Raw genomic sequence first — 18,898 nt, forward strand, 5'->3', positions numbered from 1 at the left:
AAAACACTTCTTTATCTCAAAGAACTTGTTACAAAAAAGGCAGCAGTATATTTGTAGACTGATACTTGCTGAACATTAAATTAGCGTTGCATGGAACATTTTCAATAAATACTATTCTTTTTCAGTCGAAATAATTTAGGGCTACATTATGCTTGACAGCTGTGTGAGTGTGCAAGGGGTGGAGTGTTATAGAAATGGTCAGGGACAATTGCAGAAGTGTAGAGATGGTTCCTTCCTAGTGCTCCTGCGACTGTTAGTAAATTGGGACTGTGACCCTGACTTCCTCAGCACTTGCTAGCAGAGAGCATGCTCTCCCTGTGAACTCTGGAGCTCTGAGAGGCAATATGTCTATGTGAGATGCTCTCATCCCTTATTCAGAAATGTTCCTTTCAGATACAACTGAGTCTATAATTTTCTTTCTTGCTATAGATTAATAGTATTTCTCACTGGTGTTAATCTTCTGTTTAGAGACCAGCGATTTCAGCTGATGCTGTGGGTTAGTGAAAAATGAGATGAGATTAAGGTTAAAGTTTTGGAATATTATAGGCAGGGCAGGTAGCACCTCCTAATATTAAGGTTACCTAATACGTCCCAATTTTGGACTTTCAGTTGCCTATAACTGCCAAACGTTAACCATTCGGACTGCATACTGGGTGTCTGATTCAGGCTGAATCTTTTTGGAAAACTTCAGCCAAAACAATTGGGTCATTTCCGAGAATGAGGCTAGTGAATATGATGTTTTGCCCATGCTAAACTTTGGAAGGCTTTGAAAAATAGTAGTTTGCACTTGCTCAGAAGAGAGCAGTTAGAATTTCACAGACAAAAAAACTGTCAATACTGAGCATGCTGCAGCCCAGGGCTAAGCGGGATTGTCCTGCAATTGCAGCTCTTGGCTGCTGCCGGGGGTGCTGAGGTCAGAACTGAGAGAGAGAGTGCGTGCGCAACAGACATCATTGATTTGATCATTTTAATGTACCCTCTCTACACACATGCACATCATACATTATTTGAAAGCTTGTTATGTCTACTTTAAGATGAGGTATGATGTGGAGCTGTCAAATAGAACCGTTACCTTTGGAAACTGGAATAAACAATGACACCAGCAACTCATTAAAATGACCACTTTGAAATATTTGCATTCATTTCTGTTAGTTTAATGACTGTATTATTTCAATATATAAAATTGATTTCTTTATGATCTCAAAGCATACAATAACAAGTAAAGGGTAAAATGCAACATATGCCATAAGGGTGAAGTCTTACCTCATATATGCAGTAAATGTTGTTGATATTTTGGACTTACTGTTGCAGATATTTACATAAAACCCCAGATATGCAGTGATTAGCAGAATGTATATGAGTGCAGAGCATAACCTAGAAAGTTCAATCCTGTTAAAGTCAGTGGCAGTACGCCCAGTGACTACAGCAGGAACATGTACAACTGTAAGTGTTAACTGGAAACTGTGTGATTGTTCAATATCATAGCAAGACAGCTCTTTAGTTCTGCAAAGCTGCTCTTAACAATGATCTCTGCTGGCAGTAAAAACAAAATAATTTTATTGCAAACAAGCTTTGTAGCATAGAATTTGATTAAAAATACATCATATACATTTATGCAGAAACACATAAATGCAGCAAAGCACATTGGCAGTGACTTAAACAGGAATGCAGAATGATTTGTTATTGTTGGGCCTATGCTACAGCTGATCTTCTGAACATAAGTTAAATGAGTTTTTAAAAATGTTGAGGTTAGAATATTAAAATGCATTTAAAAATCAAACACTGCTTTCAGAAAAATAATACCTTAAAAATTAAAGAACTACTTTAGGACTAAAGCGATCTATTTTAGCAATGCCAATTACTGTTATAATCAATCACATATGTTTGTAGACATTCTTAAAAAGATTCATCATGTATCTTACTAGCCAATGGAAACTAAAGAAAGTCTTTACATCAGAAGTACTGTGTATTTGTATAGTTACAAATATAATACTTTAAGTGTATACAGTGACTTTCATAGTGATCTTAAAGTACTTTGTAAACATAAAGTATTTATGCCTCAGACCCTCCCTGTAAGTAAGGAGACTGTATTATTGCTCCATTTTACAAATGGGTGGATTGAAACACAAAGGACGTATGTGACTTTCCCAAGATCACAGAACTGTTAATTGATAAAGCTGGGAAAATAACCCAAGAATCCTCTATGCCACTTCCTCTTTACTATTTGTCCTTCTCTTTGAAGCTCTAATATTGGTAGACAGCAAGTTGACAGATATAGATGATGATAACCCCTGAGTAGTATTTGCTTTCAAATTTGTAAATTGATGTACAGAGTTCTATTTAAGTATTATATCAAAATATTTTAAAAGTGTAAAATCAGCACTTGTGTAAAACTTTCAGTGTTTACTTAATAAAGGGAGTCTTCTTTGTTCCAGAATTCACATAAAACTTTAGACTTCTGTAACAGAGGGGAAAGAGAGAACATAATTGTATTGTTCAAAGATTTATACAAAAATTAAAATATATTACTTAAACCAAATCATAGATACAATTTAAAATTGCCTACTTTTATTATTTTATTATTTGTTTAACAGTAGCACTTAGGGATCCCAAACAAGGATCAGCATCCCATTGTGCTACATGCTGTACAGATCTGTAATGAAAAGGTAATCCTTGCCTCAGAAAGCTCTATGAACTACTGAATATGTTCCTGTAGGAAAAAAATAGTAATGTTGTCATGTAATTAAAGCCTGTATCATATTGCTTAGGCACAATGGAGCACACAATGGAGTAAGGTTGAACAAGCAGCCTTAATTTAGGCATTTTTTACCTTTTGAATGTTCGACTTTATGTTAATAACATTCTTTAACATTTTTTGTATGTAATATGGGATACTAGATAACTAACTAGGGAACCACATAAAATACTAGTTCTTAATAAAAATATATAGTCTTACCTCCAGAATCAGATACACAGGCTTTTTTACAGTCATCTTCAGCGTCAAAGCGATTAGCATTTCCATCACAACCGCCATACCAAAACTGAGCACAGGCATTGGCTTGCTTATCATAGTACCATTTTATTATATACACACGACATGACCCTTGATCTAATCTCAATTTACATCGTGGATCCAGGATACTTTCTTAAAAAACAAAGCATAAAAACAGTGCTCAGCATGTGAAAATAACTTACATCTCAATGTTTGTGCCGTTTAAACTGTTTTATTGCTACTAATGTGATAGAGCAATTTAAATTTCAGTTGAAATTTGGAAGCCTAATTAAATGTGGGCCTTACTAGTTAATCTAATAGTGTTCCTGTGAGTGAATGGCACAAGCAACTTCACAAATCATAATAATTATATTTAGAAAGGTCGTGCTATAAAATTATTATCCACACAGACTATTTAATAAAAAGTATGGAAACAATCTGATAATTTTGGAAGCTAATTGTCAGCAGTCAGTCTTACCAGCAACTAAGAGGGAGAAAAGATTGGTAGGCTAAAGAACTAGGGCGTATATACAGCATTCTTGTATTTCACAAGGTAGTAGGTGGGAGAGTTTCTGGTTCTAAAGCCTTTATGTTATCTATCATCTACAATACATAATCCATCTGAGTTCTGTTACTGCATCCACCACTGTGGTATTGGAGCCCTAGCATTAGAATAGTTATAAGAAACAGAAATTGTATTCAGTGTTTTTTCTAAGATGTGCATGCTTCACTTCTAATGGCAATAGGTGGTAATCAAGTACTGCACATAACAGAAGAGGTGATAAGCAGAATAAATCAAAGATAAAAGAATGTAGCTGCATCAGGCTAGATGCCCTGAGAATGTGCCTAGGGCAGTGGTCCCTAAAGTGTGTGCCTAGGGTGTGGAGGAATGTTCGGGGGGGCATGGCAGGACCTGGGCCAGCTCCCAACTCCCGCCTTGACCCCCAGCTCCCAGCCCCACTCCTGGCTGCAGCTCCCAACCGTGGCCCTGGCTGGAGCTCTGGCTCCTTGGGGAGTAGGGTGGACTGGATAAGTTTGGGGACTACTGACTTTGGATCTCTGATGGGCATGTAACTCAGGTCCCACAGCTCATGCCGGCATAGCTACATTCTATTTTTAGCATGCTAGCTTAATGAGAGCTAGTCTCCTTCGTACTGGGACTCACACCTGCTAGTGCAGACTTCCCCTCAGGTTCTTTCTGACCCTGGCCTCTGTTGTTTCTGTTCCCAGGAAGAGGCAAGCACCAGGACTTGGTAGTTGGGGGAGGCAGGTCATGTTGGTTGAAGATACTGGAGAAGCAATGGGACTGAGACCACTCTAAAATCCTAAAATGGCCCCTCCTCCCCATCATAGTATTACCAAAGCTAGGAAATTGGCTAGCCCTGAAAAAGTAACTCTGATTTAGGATCTTTATTAGAGGTTAATGTTCAAGTAATCAAACTTAAAAGTTGGGTATGATGTATAACCTGGTCTGGGTGTAAACAACACAGAGGAAGCTGATGAAAGAGATGGTGACAGCATTTTGTCTGGCGATGATGATGATGATGATGATGGCAGTGATGATACCATTACTGCAGGTGAGAAAAAAATAATTGATTTTTGTCTGGCCTAGAAGAATTAGGAGGTGAAATAGTAAGGTGCAAGATGATAGTGAAAATACCTCTTGTGCTCACTGAGGGCAAGGATAGCTGCCTGTCTTCCTCAGGCTCCTCTTCATAGTCTTCAGAAACTACCACAGATGATTCTTTGGTCTGAAACAAATGTTTAATTTTCTTTAATTTTAAAATGTTTACAGGTTAACCATAACCTCCTAAAAAGAGGTGGGCTCCTAAAGAATCCACAAGTCACTATGATTTTTGAGCCCAGGACTAGATAGGATTCTACTTAGAAACCATCAGTGCTGTTTCTTAAAGTGTTGTTAGGGTACCAAGCATGATGAAAAATTGCACCATTTTAGTGTACCGATTAGCTCCCTATGCAAATTCAAAGTTAAATCTGCTTATTTTTCTGACAAAAATAAGTTATTGTTTACTCTGGTAAGCTAAGTTTGTAGTAGTATGTGAGAGTGAACTGTATTATATTCTGCCAGAGAATTATTAACTAAGTTATGGTGGGGAATATTTGTTTCTGTTGATCTTGCATGAGCTGTAAGAATACAGTTTGATTCTCATCCCAAGACAGGTTTGTGGTTTTGGCTGTTCAAAACTCTTTTTGTAATCAGAAAAAATGTAATCATTGAGTAGAGATGCCACTTTTTAGAGTTACTTTTCAGAGTATAACTGCCATTTCAATATCTCATGCTTTAATATTACAGTACAAATGTTATTGTATTAAACATGATTATAATAATCCTTTTCTCTTCATGGATATTGTTAGCTAACTGCCAGCATGCTACATCAGAACTCTCATTCACAACATAAAGCTTTAAGAATCCCCAGTGAGGTAAAGGAGTAACTCCACTAGCTCAACCAGTAGGGAGAACTAGAAGAAAAAAAAATCTGATATACTGCATCCATTAGCAGCCAAGGATGTACATACAAGCCAGTTGGTTATTAAAATAAATGATTAATTTTAATACCGGAACTAATGGTTGAGAAAGCTTGCTTTCTCTCATAGATGTTCCACGGCTGTCTGATGAAACTGACTGTCCATTGACGTTGTTGCTGTGAAGTAAGTAATGTGAAGAACTGGAAGACAATGAATGGATAGATGGTCCACTTATGGTTGCACCATTTCCAATACGATTATATATTAAGGCACCATGTTCGTCTTCACAAAACTGGTTTACTAATTTGGACTCCAAAGCTTAAAGAAAAGAGAACAGTGTTATTTATGGAAACAGAGACTCAACCAGGAAATAAGATTATTTATACACCAAAATAAATAATAATAATAATAATTAATAATACAGACAATTCATCTGGACTATTTACCATAAATCTTTCAGTTCTCTAAGACCTCCATTTTTTGCATTCCAATGTGTATGGCACATTATGGCACAAAACAAGATCTGTTGTCTGTAAATTCAGCCAACAGTGCTTATTCAAGCCTCTGAATCTCTTAAAATATCTCATCATTTGTCATTACCTAGTAGTAGGCCAAATCCTGCTTTCCTTTGTCATGTAAATAATTCCATGGAAGTGAATAAGGAAACAGGATCTGGCTCAGTGGGCCAGATGCATCCCCAAGATGCACTTAGCATAGATCAAAATTTAGGCCAAGATCTCTGGAAGTTTACACACAAAGAAAAACAAGCCAATCTTTCCATTTGACAAGTTTAGCAGGCTCTGGATTAGTTTACAAATATTTAACAGAATTAAAACAAAATGCACTCACCTGGAAGGGTATTAAAATCATCAATGAGATACATATGTTCTCTGTCAGGATCTGATGCGATTAGATTTAGTTCTCGTAAGAATTCAACCTGTGTTGGATCTGAAGTGTTTACAATTCCTATTGCATACATTTCAATGTTGGTTGCGTGGGCCTCTCGGACAGCGATATCCAGTTTAACAGCTTCTCTCTTATCTGCCTGGCCATCTGTTAATACTATAGCTACTTTTCGCACACCAGTTCGAGCACCAAAAAATCCTTCCTGTGTTGCTTTGCGGATAGCAGTTCCTGTGTAGGTACCTTCCCCCATGTACAGCATTTTTCTAATTGCTTGTTTCACGTCTTGTTGGGTTGAGTACTTTTGAAGTCCAAATTCTAGCCGAACTTCTAAACTGTAGAGTACAAGACCAATTCTGGTAGCATTTCTCCCTACAGTTACTCTATCTACTAAAGCAGTGACAAAGTCTTTAATTATCTCAAAATTTTCTGGTCCCACACTTTCAGAGCTGTCAATCACAAATACAAGCTCCATAGGTATTTCCTTACATTTAATACCACAGCCTGTAGAGGAAGAATAAAAATCAGATAATGATTAGTTCTGATTTTATTATTATGCTTAGTCTTGTTGTTGGATATCACTTCCATTATACCCTGCGTAGGGCTTAATATATTAGCATACACTGACTATGCAATGATAACTTTATTCTGTACTCATGGTAGAAGGAGAAGACAAGGTAAAAGTAAATTAATAAACAGAATCTGAAATACAAGATTGATTGAACACTTACCACATATCTCTTTAATTAATTTAATTATATCTTCTCTCTAGGTAAGAAAATAATAGAAATAACAAATGCACATTATCTGACAATTGTACTCTCTCAGATGGCCTATAATATTGTCCTTGCCAATCATATTTAATTTCAGGTATTTGTTCTGAGCCAAAATGCCATAATCTTTCATGCTGTGAGTTTAGTTATGCATCTGCTGAGCCTGAACTGCATTAGGGCCTTAATTCAGCAAAACTTTGACGTGAGTATTTTAAGTCCCATTGAAGCCAGTTGTACTTTGTCAGGCACCTTTTGTATTGTTTCTTAAATGTGGATAGTATAGCCAGTTATGTGACCACTTAAGTTTTTCTCTCAATTTAAAACTCAGTCAGGAAACATTCCCAATAATTATTCTAATGTGACGCATTAACACATAACATCTTGCATTTATTTGTATCTAGCATTAAATGGAATTTACAACTTACTTACTGTTAGGCCTTGCACTCCCTTGGGTCCAGTTCTGCCCTGCAATGATGAGCACAATTTAGCTATTAGCCATTAATTAGCAACCATTGTTGTAATTCGAGCCACTATTTTATCAGCCTTTTAATTACATAATATTTAGCCAGTAAGAACTCTCTCTTTTCTGTTAAAGTGTACAGTTAAAATATTAGGGCTCAGTCCAACACAAAATATCTACAGCCTTCTGAGAAGTTCAACCCCTGTGAGACTGCATCTGTAGTCAGAGTCTAGTCAGAAGAATGATCAGAATGTCATGGAGACCAGAAGACCCCAAATCACCAGCTGCATGGCTGTGAGTTACTATCTATCCAGGGAAGGGAGAACTCATACAAATAACTTTCTACTTGCCATGCACTACAAGTTCCTGTTCTCAAAACAGTCTGTCTCCTACCCTGCTATTGCAGGAGTAGCTGCATGAACCCTAGGTTTGCCATAATTCCCCTTTGTGTTTACAAGTAGACAATGATAGGCTCAATACCAGGGCTAAGGGCTGAGGCAGTTTTATTAAAAAAACAAAAAAACTCACAAACAATGCCCACTAAACAAGAAGCAAATAGCAGAGTAAGAGTTGGTGGTCAGGCTTTTCCCATCTCTCTCTGGACTCCTTGCTGTGATGATTATTGGGGTCTCTCACCATAATCCATGTTCATTTCCACAAACAAACGTGCCCCTGCTTGTTCATTTTTCTTTGTGGAGAGAGTTGATGGACATTTAAAATTGACTTTAGTACAGAACTATGTGACTGTGTATCTTTAAGATGTGTTGATTGACTTTCACTTCTCTAAGGAAGAAGCTGCATCTATTTTGACATCTGGATTCTCACTGAGCATGGGAATATCTATTTTATAAGGAATTCTGTCCTTAAAATCCTTGCATGAATATGATTTGTCTTATAAACATTTCATATTATTTGCAATGAAATAGGATGAAAACACTTTACACAGTCATATACTTAGAGCGTTTAAAATGTGTTTACAACAAACTCATTGATAAATAGTAGGAACTCACAGGTTCTCCAGACAAACCAGGATCACCCAAGTTGCCTTTTTCTCCTTTTTTTCCCCTTTCACCTGCAGCACCGCGATCACCCTTGGAATGATGCATTAGTTAGACAATAGCTGTAAGTCACATCTTTCAATTAAACTTTTCATTGTATATCTAGCTGTTATTGTTCAAAACCTGTGCAGCTGGTGGAAAGGACTAAAAACTATTCTACCCAAGTTTTGTTCCTTTCTATTGTAATAGGTTCCAAGTATCATATTTCAAAATATATTTAAACTGTAATATTGTGAAAGGTACTTTATAAAATATTAAACTGAAGGCCTGATCCTGTGAAGGGCTGGAAGTTCCCAAATCTCACTGACTCAGCAGGAATCATTCAATACTTTACATAAGGTGTTCTGCACCTTGCAGGATCAAGCCCAGAACTATTTACAACAGTACCTTTAAACTGTACCGCACTCAGATAAAGCTTTTAATTACTTTCTTGCACTCTGTCTCGGGTAAGATGCCATTAAATTAATATCCATGGGGTAAGAAAATACTGGATTTGAAATGTTGGCTTTCTACCATGAATTGCTCATCGGCTCACTTTGTAAAAGGCGTGTTCAATGATGAAAAGAGGACACACCGTATCAAACAGAGTAGAAGCTCCACGAGGCTGGCTCCACTGAGCTAGGTGGCAAACAGAACAATCTGCTGCCTCATTAGTAAAAACTTGATTTAAAAATTCTGCGTACCACTGCACCTAAGCAGACTACAGTATGAGAAGGTAAAATAGGACATCTGGAGTACTGTTTATTTTCCTCAGCTCTAACTCTATTCTCTGTTACATAATTGCCTTACAAATTCTCATCTCTTAGTCTCTCTCCACAGAATATCAGTAACTCCAGTAGCAGGAGTTGACTCCAGTATGCTGACTTCAAGCGGAGACCTGAGCACCAGACGTTATCGTTCATTTATATACTGTACCTTTGGTCCAAGTAGTCCTTCCCCAGGAGGGCCCCGCGGTCCTGGCATTCCTTGAATTCCTTGCTCACCCTAATGATATTTCAGTCAGAAATATTAACACTCGGTGACCGTTCCTCAGGTATTAATGTTAACTGTTCACAACAAAATTGTTTTAAGCTACCTTTTAATGAATATACTAGATGATATCACAGGTCATGTAGATTTCTTTATGCAGATATATTTTGGCATATGCTCTCCTTGCTTCCCATCAAGAATATTTTTAGCTTTCTTCTTTATCCAACTCGTAGAAGGGCCAGATTGTGAATCCCTTATTTGCCCTAATGAGCACCTATTTGTGTAAGTAGATAAATTAAAGTGAACGGGACTTCTCCCAGGAGCAAGTTCTCACTAGGGTGAATAAGGGCTGTACAAGTTGGCCAGATATTTCTTTCTTTAATATTTTTAAATAAAATTGGCTTTTTCTGTTTTCCTTCCTATATTCTCTGTGTCTCTCCACCCTCATTTATCTCTCCCATCCCTTTGGTCTGAGTAATCAGTCTCCTTTTATGCATTCTTTCATAGAGTAAAAGTACCAATTACAAGAGAAGAAGAGCATGACATCTAGACTCAGTGCTGCGCCTCCTCCTTCCGACCTGACCATTTACAGAACTACTCCAAGCTCTGCACAAATGTGCATCACAGGGATCGACAGAAAGGGAAAAGGGAAAGATGGCCTGGTTTTTTGGTGCCCACTTAACAAGGCTAACTCTCTTTGAGACTAGAACCTCTCCATCTTGGAGGCTCCCCTTGGCCTTGCTGTTAATCTAGCAGTGAGGAAGAGGACAGTCACTGTTGTTGCTTATGTTACTTTTTTCAGTCTTCACCTTCAGCCCCTTAGCCAGCCAGAGTATTTAAGAGAAGAAAAAATAGGCAAACAAAACACCACGCAATAACAGGCAATCTGTTTCTCAATTCCTTTATATTGTGATGGTCAGGTTCTTCCCTGATCTACATATGAGCATTGAAGTCAATGAGTCTTTATACCTTAGTTCCCTGAATACCTTCACCTGGAGGTCCCAGGGGGCCTGGGGACCCTTGCCGTCCTACATTTCCCTAAATGGAGAAAACCCCACACGTTAGATACAGTATCTAATAAAACACACATGACAAATTCTTATACCGTCACACAATTTCATGTCATTCCTCTATAACATGTGATGTCCTCCTAGAAGTACCGTGCCCAGGATTAATCAAAGACACAATAAGGAGATATTTGTTTTTCAGGTTTTATCAGCTAACTAATGGTTGAAAAACAGTTCAGGTGTTAGAGGAAACACCAAGAACTGACAGGGCATTGATAGTGAATCACTCTCATCCCTAGAGGTGAACCCTCCAGTGAGAGGATGAGGCACATTGGTGGAGAAGTGGGAAGAAGACTGCATTGTGGATAAAGAACTATAATTTCCAATATAGCATCTTCCACCGGCACTAAATTCATTTTAAAATACCTCAAGACACATGCACTAATTATATGGCCTATTTATAAAAACTTGTAATTTTTAATGGAATTCTAAAGAAAATCATGCATTTTCTCTATTATTCATATGAAGATAACTGCAACCAACACATTTTACTATTCATTCATTTTATATAAATATAGCTCTTCAATAATTCCCACTGTATTTATTGGTCGAGATTAGAAAATAAACAAATGTTATTCAACAGAATTTGAAAAACAAAATGTACTTGTTACTCCTGTGATGAATTGATCTCTATGCACGTAACTTTTGTTTTCATCATTTGTAAGGGTCAAACCATACAATGGATCCCATTTACTGGCCTGATGCTGTATCCAGTGTATAGGCTGTGGCTGCTCTGTGGTAGCTACTGCAGCCTCTAAGCTGCATTAGCTTCTGCGACAGACATACCCATCCCTATAACTGTGTACCATGTGATCACTGTATCAGTGTAGTCATAGATCCATTGGCAAAGACCCTATCCACCATGCTAATGTGGATTGAACCTCTGGGAGCATTGTTCTGCAATGTTCAGGCAATACAAAACCAGTTTGCAGGCTCCCTGCATCCTGCCTTGTGTAAGCAGTTCTGTTACATTCAAGGGTTTCATGGCTGGGGATTGTAGGGAGGCAGGATCTTCCCCATAGTAAACTTGGAAGAAGTGATACTTCTTTGACAGATCTCAATCCCTAAATTAACAAATTTCTTTGTTTCTGTGTGTAATAAGAGACAAAGTAGCAGTTGGCCTGGGTGAGTCACTTAACTAGGGCTTGATCTCTGTTTTCCAATCTGCAAAATGGTGATACTGACTTCTCCTTCTATTTTACTCATAGGACTAGTTGTTTTTAGAGTAGCATGAAGACAGAAAGTACTGCAATGTGTGTGTGTGTGTGTGTGTACAAATATATGTATTATATTTTTATATTAAACATTATGTTTCTTTTTTTAGAAAATAGCTGATGGAGTGAGATGTAACTGTTTAATTGACTTACTTTTTGTCCTGGAAGTCCTTCTCCTGGTGGACCGGGGAGACCAACTGGTCCTCTCACACCTGGATCACCCTGAAAATTGATACTTGTGAAAACCACCTACTGAATTCAGGCATTGCTTTATGGGTTCAATTGCACCCACAGAAATCATGAAACCAAGGATGCAAAAACACTGATTTTTTTAATACTCCATTGATAGATATTTATATTGACACATCATGAAGCACTGTCATTTTCACTGGACCTAGACAAACATACACTTCTCCCGCCAGTGTGGGGGGAGGCCTGGGAGTGGAGAGCCTAGGGGGTTTAGAGAGTGAACCCACACTGCACAGCAACGTTTTCTGTCCTGAAGGACTGGGCCTGGCTGCCCACTGTGGGCATTGTGATTTGGCGCCACTCAGGTTTGGGTGGTTGCCCCAGAATGACACTTTGACCCTGTGTGCCAGATCACAATGCCCAGAGTGGGGAGTTGGGTCCATCCTGAGGGGCTGAAGACACCGGCTTATGATTTTGGGCTTCCCACCATATTTATAGTAAGTTTAGTACAGTGCACCTATTGAATTGGGAAGCTACATCTGCCCTGAGTGAATACCAGAGTTTCACTTGTTTTTACTATTTTCATTGTCTGCACTGCTCGAAGGGGAACGAAAGGAAATAGGGGAATTAGTTAAACACCAAAGCATATGTCTGAAAAAGTCTAATTAAAGAGCAAGGCAGAGTGGGTCGAAGAAAATATATTAAACTAGGGATGAATACTGGCATGTTGTCCAATTTGATTGAAGAACAAAAGACTAGCTCCTTAGCTGGTGCAAGTGGCCTTTGCCATAGCTACGCTATAATTTCAGTACTCTTATTATATAGTAACCAGGGTTTGATCCAGCTCCCACTGAGCCAATGGGAGTCTTTCCTTTGACTCTAATGGGAGTTAAATTGGACTGCATGTTATTTAGTTACTGTTTGGTGTCTAGTTATTATTTGGTGTGGTGTGACTCTACCCCTCAGGGGCATAGGACAGCCAGGATTACGGTCACGTTCAGAGGGAGTTTTATTTGCTTATAAAATATGTCAAGAGATATAAAATGTGATAAAACAACTATAGAAAGCCCATCATAGTAGTTGTATAATTCAAATCAGCTTGCCAGCTCCTTTTTATTTACTTTATCAATTGTCAGTACGTCTAGGTGACCTTCATAGAAAAGTGAAGTCAGATCCCATTATGCTCTGTACATTCACTTGTCGTCGGAAAGACCTATACAGGCTAAACGTTGATTTTTAATCACTTAATTGGCATCAAATTCAGACAGGAATAACTGAGTTCCAAAGCAAAGTTGGAAAGAAAGAATGAAACACAGCCTATAATAAATGTACTAAGGTGAAAGGACATTAAAGGACAATTACATTTTTGGTGATACTGCACCATCTCCAAAGCATATACAAATGTTACACGTATTTGTTAATTATATATCAGGCTCCCATTGGAATCAATGGGAGTTTTGCCACTGATTTCAACTGGAGCAGAATTTGGACTCTGCCTACATTTTGTAGATTTCTCTGAGCTACTTCCATTTGTGCACATTGTCCATAGCCCTTCATTGCCCTCTGGTGATGTGACCATGGGATATTCATTAGCAGTTACTGGTATCTCCCATGGAAGCTGCCTGAGATTTTCATTAGGCAAATTATTATTATTATTTCTATTCTAAACAGGTTGTAAGTGTCCTTGTAGGAGAAAATGAAAAGTCCTTAGGCTACAACTGCCTTGAATACTGAGTGTGTTTGGTCTCTGTTACCAACTGATACATTTTTGAAAAATACAGAGGAATATATGCTGTGAAAAAAGCACACCTTCTCCCCACACACTAGAAATCTCTGTAAGGGCTTATATTTTAGATACTAATGAATAAACCAAACCTGGATTAAAAAGACCTGACTGCACTTTGAATATAACCCATCTGAAGGAAATAATATCTATGCAAAGGAGAATTTACTTTTTACTTGAGTTTAATGACCTGTACCTTAGGTCCCGGTAATCCAAATCCTTCGGGGCCTTGTTCACCAGGAGCTCCTGGAAGACCTGGAAGTCCCTAAAATGGAAGGCATGCACAAACAGACTATTAATCTAACCTGAGGCTACATCAACTAGATGTAGAAAATACTGGAAAACTGATATGTCTCATAACTAGAAATATATGGGTTGTGTTTTCATGGGACACTCTTTCTTTGTAAATAATGGATTCAATTCTAACTGCAGGAAAACACCCACTGAATTCAATGGGAACTGTATGCATGTTTGGAGACATAGGTTTCCCTGATACCATGAGCCAGATGCAAGGGATCCCACCATCATATTTCACAAATGCATCAAAAACATGACAAATAATTTGTATTTTGACATTTACTAATTTCACTTGAACAACATTTTGGCACTTGTCAACTTCTTTAATTCTTAAATATTACAAATATTGGAGAATTTAGCGCAGATCAGCACTGAGTCATCATCATTAGATACTTTGGGCTCTATTCACAATAAATGTTCACTACACTCTGGAATGTTGGCACTTCAATCATGTAACCAACAGTTCCTGAAGGGTGTGTTGCTGCACGCTGCAGGTATGCAAGCGGTTAAGGGTCAGATTATGCCTGACTCATGAACACACAAGCAAAGAAGAGCATACAAGGAGCCTCTTCTCTTTGAACTCTCTTCATAAGGGCTGGGGAACATTTGTCAGCCCTAGCCTGAGAAAGGTGGCTGAGAGGGGTGAGAAGGAGGTGGGGCCATTTCTTTGTCCCCTACTCACCACATAGGTCAGCAAAAATGGCCAACAGCAGAGGAATGTGCGCATTACTTGCTCTTTAAGGGTTGTGTGGTGCCTAAAAAGCACTGCTTTTCAGAACTGTAGCATAATACCACAGTTAGCTCTACATATTTTTCCTGGTTGACTAACTAAATGGTCAAAAGGGAAGAACCAGCTCCTGCATTAGGAGATTAGGGATACTGCTTGAAACATTAGTGATGGCATTAGAAATGTCCCACTTGTAATCTCTTGAAGATTGTAATCAAAATGAATGAGAGGCTTTGCACCTCAGAAGGAGTTGGAATCTCATTCTTCCCTGAGGAAAAACTTCCCTTTCACTTTCAACATTATGATGAGCCTCCATGGCAAATGAGCCTAGGAAATCCATAAACTTTCTGTGGCCCAACAGCCATGGAGGCTAATTTCCTCTGGTTATGCCTATTTGTTCACAACCAGCATGTCAAATATTGTCTACTTACAGGTGGGCCTGGATAACCATCTCCCTTTGGCCCAAATGGTCCAGGTGGTCCTGGATGACCACGGTCACCCTGATAACAGCAGAAAAATGGTTCAAGTGCATGCTTATACAATTGCTGTCAGGTAGGTTTACACCAAAATGAAACTCCTCCACCAGATTTGGAAAACAAATACTGTAAATGGCTTGATTTTATTTGTATGTTGCTGTTTATCGATGGCTGTTATAGCTGATAATTTAATAATGGGCTAAATTTAGGGGACTGAAAGGCTCTGAGGATTTACAGGGCTTTTCATTTCTAGGATGCCAGTTCAAATCTTGTCGAAGGGCTCTGTAATTACCATATATTGTTACAATTTGGTGGCTTATGTATAATGAGTTGATGGCTTCAGTCCAATTCCGAATACCCACATCTCAAAAAGCACCATTTCATGCCCCTGTAGGAGTTAAGGGCATGCAGCAACTCCCAGGATTGGCCCCATAATTGGCACCCTTGTTGACAGTGTCAGCAGAGAGGCATGGAGACTGAATTACCCTCCAACTGCATGGGATAGTACCTGCAGTGGAGGTTGTCAAATGGCAGCAGAGCAGTGGGAGGAAGTTAGCACTGCCACTGCATATGTTGTACCTGTTCTGCAGATAAAATAGAGGATCTAAAGGGAAACAATCAACTTGAAATCGGGTCAGTTTAGAAAAATGTTTTAAAAGTAGTTTCAGGCATTACTTCTGCTCCTGAGTTCCCAGTTAGTTTTTGTGGTTTCAAAATCACATTTTCTTATATTTTAAAATGTTTTTCACTCTCTTGTTACTGTGACATGGGCAACAGCTGTCTCTGACTGGCTGTCCTCAAGGGACTGTCAGAGGCACCAAGTCAACAAAAACTGAAAAAAGAGGAATAAGAAAAACACCCAACTTTATGTCTCCTTAACATCAAATGTAAACAGCACCACTGCTCAGCTTTCTGGATGTCTAGCCAAAATAGCGCCTGAATGAAGAGCAGCTGATTAAAGATGAAGCTAGGCAAGACTGAGGGGATGCAGACAGGAAGGGGGATATGCTTGTAACAATTTGCCTCCCCTATATCATCTCTCACTTTCAAGGGCGTCTGCTCTGGGGTCCTTTTGGTAACTATTGGACTCTGACTTGGCCATGCCGGTGATCCTACTGCAACTCATACTTAGGAATGAAGTCACCTCCTGAAAAAACTGCAACAGGGAGAAAATGCAGCAACCTATGTGCATGGCACATACATTTTTGTGATCATCCAGGTGCTCTGCTGTCTGCGCTTGCTTCCCAATGAACACAGAAAACAGCTCAAGGTCTCTATGAAATTGACCCTATCTAGCTGAGAGGTTGTCTCCCTCTGTGGCCATGACCTCTCACAAAAGCTATGGAACAATTAAACTGTCCATCAACCTGTGGAGGCTTGTAAGTGTCAAAGACAGAACTTTCACCCAAGCAGGCCCTAGATTATGGAACTCACACTCTGTCTTGAGAAGAATGAGGACAGACAATCATTTTCAGAACTCATAACAAAACTGATTTTTAAACTTAGCTCTCCCTTGATTAGTTATTCACATTCATAACACAACACACCCACCCACACATACATGCAGAAAAACATACACACAATACCCTTGAAACTACTTAAGCCATTTCTCCTACTGGCTGTAAAGATGGCAGAATGTCTTTTGTTTTAAACTATTTAAAATACTTAGTAGTTGCTCAGAGTACAGTAATGGGGACCATAGAGATAGATAGAAACACATGAATAATAAGAGTTAATAAAATTACTTTGTTTGATTTTCTGTTTGCAAAATTTTTACCAACATTTAATTAAATATTTTGAGCCTGCCTAACACAAATATCTTGAATAAACGCTGCAGTGGCTTGGAGGAATAAAAACATTCAATGCTAGAGATTTTGGTTTCAAGTTTTCAAATGGTTATTTATAAAAATGATGATGTTAAAGATGGTTTTAAATGGTTCTGCAAATCTACTGCAGCCATCCACACTGACAGTTATAGGGCATTTGCTGTTCTAGGTTACCAGCTGTTCTACTTATGTGGTAATTTTGCTACCAGTTTGGGGTTTACCTTTGCACCAGGAATCCCAATGCCTGGTTCTCCGACTGGGCCAGCAGGACCAGGTAACCCAATGTCACCCTACAATTAAGAAAATATATATCCTGGTTTAATTAAATTGAATACTTCAATATATGTTGTATTAAATATATAGCAAGTGCAATAGCTGCAAAATTTTAGAAATGAAGTTTTTAACAATAAGAAAACAATATAACAAAGCAGTGAGAGAGTGAAAAATATTTTGATGTTTGCGTTTTCCCCTCTCTTTTCACTTATTAGGTAGAAGGCATATGACCCTCTGCACATGGAGAAGAATTATTTTAAAAATACACTATTATTTTTAAAGCACCAACAGTATACCAGGTGCTTTACAGACAAGTCTGAAGACAAGTTCCCAGCTCCTTGAGAGATTATAGACTGTATAAATGTTTATGACCAAGATCTGCTGAAATGACTAGTGATTTTGGGTACCTTGATTTTTGGGGTGTCCTACGTGAAACAGTTGAAAGTGATTTTCAGAAAGTGCTGAGCACCCGCCCTCTAAAAGTCAGGCCCTTTTAAGATGTCTTGAGTTTGGCATCTGTAGGAAGGCGCTGTGGCCTTCCTCGGAGCCTGGGCCCAAGGAAGGGCCGCAACGTCCAGGCCGGACAGTACCAGGCCCATCAGACCAATCTGCCCAGCAATAGAGGGGCGGAGCTTCCGCAGGAACAGGAAGTATAAAAGGAAGGCCACGCAGCTCAGTAGAAAAAAGGCTGCTGCCAGAGGCAGATGTGCCGTCCTGCCGGCTACACCTTAGGCCTGACCCTAGCTGGGCTGCTACCCTGAGCAACCGCCTCCCAGAGTAGAAGCCCCTGAAACTGCTTGACTTGCCAGGCCCCAGGGACTGGATAGGGCCTCTGGGCCCCAGTGACTAGACCGGGCTACCAAGCCCCCAGTACTGGACTGGGCCACCGAGCCCCAGACACTGGAATGAGCCTCCCGAGGCCGGCCGGGACCTGGAGGAGCTGCCCTCTGCAGAAGAGCTCCCCGACTTGCTGCCGATTGACGAGGCGGGACTGGTGAGCGTGCCGAGTACCCCAGCGACTCTGAGGGCATGGAGGACCCTCAGGTACCTGGGGACCAGGGTGAGGAAGTGGCCCAGGGACAGCCAGCTAGACAGCGGCTGAATCAGGGGCTAGCCCCAATCAGCATGTTGTGGCTGGAGCCCTGCTGATTCAGTGGCAACCGCTGTGCCACTGATTGGGCCCTGGGCTGGGACGCAGTGAAGCTAGGTGGGCCTGCATCCTCCTCCGCCCTTCCCTAACCGCCCCGGGAGGAAGTGCTCTCCCCTGCCGCTACAGACAGCGGATCCACTGCTTACCTGTCTCACCCTGCCTGAGGGTTGGAGACCGTAGACTGCTTACCTGTCTCACCCTGCCTGGGGGTTGGAGGCTACAGACTGCTTATCTGCCCCGCCCTGCCTGAGGGC

The 18,898-nt window shown here is 39.7% G+C and overlaps 1 protein-coding gene across 1 annotated transcript in view; it reads right to left on the minus strand.

Annotated features, from left to right (window-relative positions):
- Window positions 1-2,233: 2,233 nt before the first annotated feature.
- Window positions 2,234-18,898, minus strand: part of LOC137154171 (collagen alpha-1(XXVIII) chain-like) — a 60,647-nt gene continuing 43,982 nt past the window's right edge. The window contains exons 23-37 of the mRNA XM_067549871.1: window positions 17,443-17,511; window positions 15,351-15,419; window positions 14,092-14,160; window positions 12,077-12,145; window positions 10,612-10,680; window positions 9,589-9,657; window positions 8,626-8,706; window positions 7,585-7,620; window positions 7,114-7,150; window positions 6,329-6,886; window positions 5,571-5,797; window positions 4,653-4,743; window positions 4,459-4,563; window positions 2,957-3,145; window positions 2,234-2,458 (exon numbers count right to left, since the gene is read on the minus strand). Of these exons, the coding sequence (XP_067405972.1) occupies window positions 2,451-2,458; window positions 2,957-3,145; window positions 4,459-4,563; window positions 4,653-4,743; window positions 5,571-5,797; window positions 6,329-6,886; window positions 7,114-7,150; window positions 7,585-7,620; window positions 8,626-8,706; window positions 9,589-9,657; window positions 10,612-10,680; window positions 12,077-12,145; window positions 14,092-14,160; window positions 15,351-15,419; window positions 17,443-17,511 (1,746 nt within the window). The 3' untranslated portion in view covers window positions 2,234-2,450. The remainder of the gene's footprint in view (window positions 2,459-2,956; window positions 3,146-4,458; window positions 4,564-4,652; window positions 4,744-5,570; window positions 5,798-6,328; window positions 6,887-7,113; window positions 7,151-7,584; window positions 7,621-8,625; window positions 8,707-9,588; window positions 9,658-10,611; window positions 10,681-12,076; window positions 12,146-14,091; window positions 14,161-15,350; window positions 15,420-17,442; window positions 17,512-18,898) is intronic.

Source organism: Emydura macquarii, unplaced genomic scaffold, assembly GCF_026122565.2.
Source record: "Emydura macquarii macquarii isolate MOO-44397 ecotype Brisbane River unplaced genomic scaffold, CSIRO-AGI_Emac_v2 contig_1253, whole genome shotgun sequence".
In the NCBI taxonomy this organism is placed as follows: domain Eukaryota; kingdom Metazoa; phylum Chordata; order Testudines; family Chelidae; genus Emydura; species Emydura macquarii.